Below are 4222 nucleotides of genomic sequence, written 5' to 3'. Positions count from 1 at the left end.
ATGGCCAGGCGTTGTGGTGGGCGCCTGTAGTCCCAGCTACTTGGGAGGCTGAGGCAGGAGACTCGCTTGAGCCCAAGAGTCGGAGGTTGCTGTGAGCTATGATGCCATGGCACTCTACCCAGGGGGATAGCTTGAGGCTCTGTCTCAAAAAAAAAAAAAAGAAAGAAATTACGTAATACTGCCGAAGGTGTGGTACATAAAACCCAACAAGAGATGACTACTGTTAATTTCTTTTTAGCTGTTATTGCTGTTTTATCAACAACAGCAAGGGGAGAGACTTGCCATTATTGGACATATGTCCCTAATCTCCCTTTACGAAGAGAAGTTAGTTGGATGGAACCTACTATACCTGTTTATATTAATGATTCTGCCTGGCTTGCAGGCCCCCACGACACCAGGGGACCTTTTAAACCAGAGGAAGAAGGCACTACCATTTTTAATTATACTACTGGAGTGACCGGTCCCCCCATTTATATTGGTAACTATGCATTGTCTCCATATGGCTATGCAAGCATGGGTGAGCTCATATGAATATCCATCAAACATCACATTTGGTGTCTCAAATGTCTATGTTGAGTACATATGCATAGGAAAAACATCAAGCTAAAAATGTGCTCACTAATCCAGAATTACCCCCATGCCAGATGCATTCTTTTAAAGTAATTCATAATTGGATTCATTGGGCGAAATGTAAAGGGCAACATCCCTTTATGTTGATAAATAACACATATGGGGAGATTGTGGATTGGGAACCTATTGTCTGGTACTCCTAGTCCATTCAATGTCCCAGTCGACATCCAATGGAGAATTACAAGTATTCATCAAAGAAAGATGTAGTTTGAATAGCCACTGGTTACCCTATGCATTGGAGTAATGGTAGGAGTAATTCCCTCCCCCACTCTTGGAAATTATCCAAAGCAAGTTCATTTATGGAAGGTTGCTGTTGCCATGCAGGCTGTTAAAGCCTGGAGGGATGGTCTATCTCACGAGGGATGAGAATAATCAATACGCTACGAGTTTTGAAGTTAAAGATACTCAACATATTCAGGCTTGCCTACCATTACCTTTTGTGTGGCTTAAAAGAAATGTAAATTGGAACAAGGAAACAGAAGAATTATTCTGTCCTACTTGTCAATTATTTACTTGTATTAACCAATCTATGAGTTTTGATCCAAAGAACAGCTGTATTTATTGAGAGCTCAAATGGGAGTGTGGCTGCCAGTGAACTTGGCAAGACCCTGGCAAGAGTCCCCGGCTCTATCAATATTGCAGCTGTTGACTGAGAGAATCCTGAAGAGAAGTCGCCGGTTTATTGGACTGTTGATTGCTACCATTTGGGGGATCGTTGCTGTTACTGCAACTGCCGCTACCGCGGGAGTTGCCTTGACACAAAATATAAGGACACAAGCTTTTGTTACTGATTGGCATAGAAATTCAGAACAGTTATGGACTGCCCAAAGACAAATAGATACTGAAATATCTAATGAAATTTCTGATTTGGAACAGACAGTTGTTATGATAAGTGATGAATTGGTTAGTTTAAATAAAAAGGCAGACAAAACTTAAATGTGATTAGAATATTACCACTTTTTGTATTACCCCTGTAAAATATAACATTTTATAATAAGCATTTCCCTGAGAGAAAGTTAGAAAACATTTGCTTAACCATAAGAATTTGACTAATGATATTTACAGAATGAAGTGTATTATACTTTCCAAAATAAGTTGGAAAAGGTAGATAGTGATGAGTTCTTAAAGGGATTAGCAGAAAGAATAGAACAAATGAATCCTATGCCTAAGATCAATGGGCTTATTGGAAGTACTGTTGGAGCTTAATTTTATATATTGTGTGTAAGAAGTTAAATCAAACTAGTAAGGAGAACAAAAGACATACTGCCATTTTTACTTTAATGATGTCTGATGTGAATGCCAATAAGGAAAAGAAGGGAGAAATATAGGCAAAAGGCCTTTGTGCCTCTGGCCAAAAAAGCTATTTGAGAGAAAGCAGTGAAAAGACTTTGTACAGGCATACTTGTGAGAAATGGAGGCAGAATCCCATATGGCCAGGTTGGTTGCGGGCCTAAAACCCCCTGACCTAAGGTCAGCCTGGTCGGTTGTAGGCATAAAACCCCCCTGACTTAAGGCCCACGTGGGAGCGGAGGTTTGCACACAAATTTCTCTATGCCCTAGAAGTTTCTCTATGCCTTATTTTAAAGATCAAAGTAACTGCCTCAAAATAGCAAGGTCAGTAGATCAGACTTTCAAACCGTCTCTTTCCTCCATAGCCTCAGGCTTCATCAGATAAGAACAAAGAAAGTAATGACTAACAACATGTTCTCCATTAAGTTATGCTAAACCGGGTTATGTTGAAAGGGTTATGCTTAAAGGTATATGTTGGGTGAATTATCAAATTACTAGGAAGGAGCTACTTATAAGATGGGTAGTCACAAGATGTTTAAATGGATTATTGAAGTCACTGATGTCCAATGCTCATGTGCAGAGGGAAGTCATTGACGTCCAGTGTGCATGGGCAGAGGGATTGTAATGAATGTTAATGAGGTCACTGCTGTATAGTGCACATGCACAAGATTCCCTATATAAACCAACTGCAAATAAAGAAGCTCGCCATTTTGCCTGAGCAAGAAAAAAAAATTAAAAAAGAAAGAAATTGTCTCCTCCTTATACTGGAGATCTGGGATACTAACAGTGATAATCTTGGCACTATATATTTGTTTGGATTTTCTGGGGAGAGAATTAAGTCACCTTGCTTATATGCTACCATTTTGAATTAGAAAAGCTACATTTAATAAAACCATGTATAGCCAAAATTATTTGTATAAAGATTAGTCATGTAGCACCAAGAATATGAGTACAGAATCTTATCAGAGTTGCTGAGTACATCAAAAGTCTATTTCTGATTTAAACAAAGGACCACCAAACTAGTTTTTTGTTGTTGGTGGGGTGTGTGTGTGTGTGTGTGTGTGTAACCTTCATCTATTACCTTTGGCAATCAAGGCACAGTGTGGTCATGCAGGCAGGACAATTCAAGACAGCATCACTATTTGGAACAGGCTGCTGTTGTAGACGTGGTCTCTGCAGTCCAAAGCCATGATAACTAGAACAGAAGAAAGGGGGTGCCCATTAAAGCCAGATCTTGGTTTCTAATGCTACTCTCCAATAAAAAGAAAAGCTCCTCAGAGAAATAGCTAATTCTAAAAATGGGGAATACAAGAAGAACCTGGAGTACCTTGTAGAGTCAGAAAGTAAAGAAGTACTCAAGAAAATAAGAACAAAACAAGGAGGGGGTTACATCAGGGAAAACAGTCAACTGAAAGAGCTCCCAATGGTCAAACTGAAACGATCTGAGCAACACAATCAGGTAGTACTGGATTATAATTCAAACTATAAAATACCTGTGATCTCCCATACAGAAGAATTCCAAATCATTTATGAAGATACTCTTCCCTCAAAGTGGTGAAGCGTAACTCCCCACTCTATTAAGTCTTGGCTATACATAGTCACTTCCTTCCAAAAAGTATAGCATGAAAAGGGGGGAAAAAATAATTTTACAATAGAGCAACCTGACAAACACTGCTCAGCCAGGTGATTAAGGTCAACATCGTAACAACTCCATGCTCATGTGAGAGAAAAACTTAAATAGACTCAGCACCTGTAGCTCAGCAGCTAGCGTGTCAGTCACATACACTGGAGCTGGCGGGCTCGAATCCAGCTCCGGCCAACTACAACCACAAAAAATAGCTGGACATTGTGGCAGGTACCTGTAGTCCCAGCTACTTGGGAGGCTGAGGCAAGAGAATTGCATAAGCCCAAGAGGTTGAGGTTGCTGTGAGCTAAAAAAAAAAAAAAAAGAAAAACTTAAATAAATTCAAGTAAGAGGGAGGTAGGCAGGGGTTGGGTAAATTCCTACCCAATAGGTACACTGCATAGGTATATTGCACACCTTCCTTCACCCAGGATAAAGGCAGATGTACAATATACCAGCAACTACATCCTAAACTTTACCCTTATGAAAGCTAACATGTAACCGAAATCATTACTACCCCCATACTAACCCTTTGACTATGGAGCCCTCAGAAAAAATGTACCAGCTCGGCACCTATAGCTCAACCGGCTAAGGCACCAGCCATGTACACCTAAGGTGGCGGGTTCAAATCCCCAGCCCAGACCCGCCAAACAACAATGACGGCTGCAACCAAAAAAT

At 40.3% G+C, this 4222-nt stretch overlaps 1 protein-coding gene across 1 annotated transcript in view; it reads right to left on the bottom strand.

The window, feature by feature from the left end:
* EAPP (E2F associated phosphoprotein) overlaps positions 1–4222 on the bottom strand; it is a 32480-nt gene that overhangs the window by 11142 nt on the left and 17116 nt on the right. Inside the window, exon 4 of the mRNA XM_023514396.1 lies at positions 3002–3115. Coding sequence (XP_023370164.1) covers positions 3002–3115 — 114 coding nt within the window. The remainder of the gene's footprint in view (positions 1–3001; positions 3116–4222) is intronic.

This window comes from Otolemur garnettii, unplaced genomic scaffold, assembly GCF_000181295.1.
Source record: "Otolemur garnettii isolate 467f Iridium unplaced genomic scaffold, OtoGar3 scaffold00052, whole genome shotgun sequence".
In the NCBI taxonomy this organism is placed as follows: domain Eukaryota; kingdom Metazoa; phylum Chordata; class Mammalia; order Primates; family Galagidae; genus Otolemur; species Otolemur garnettii.
Note: the sequence above shows the minus strand (reverse complement) of the source record. Positions and strands in the feature narration are given on the sequence as shown.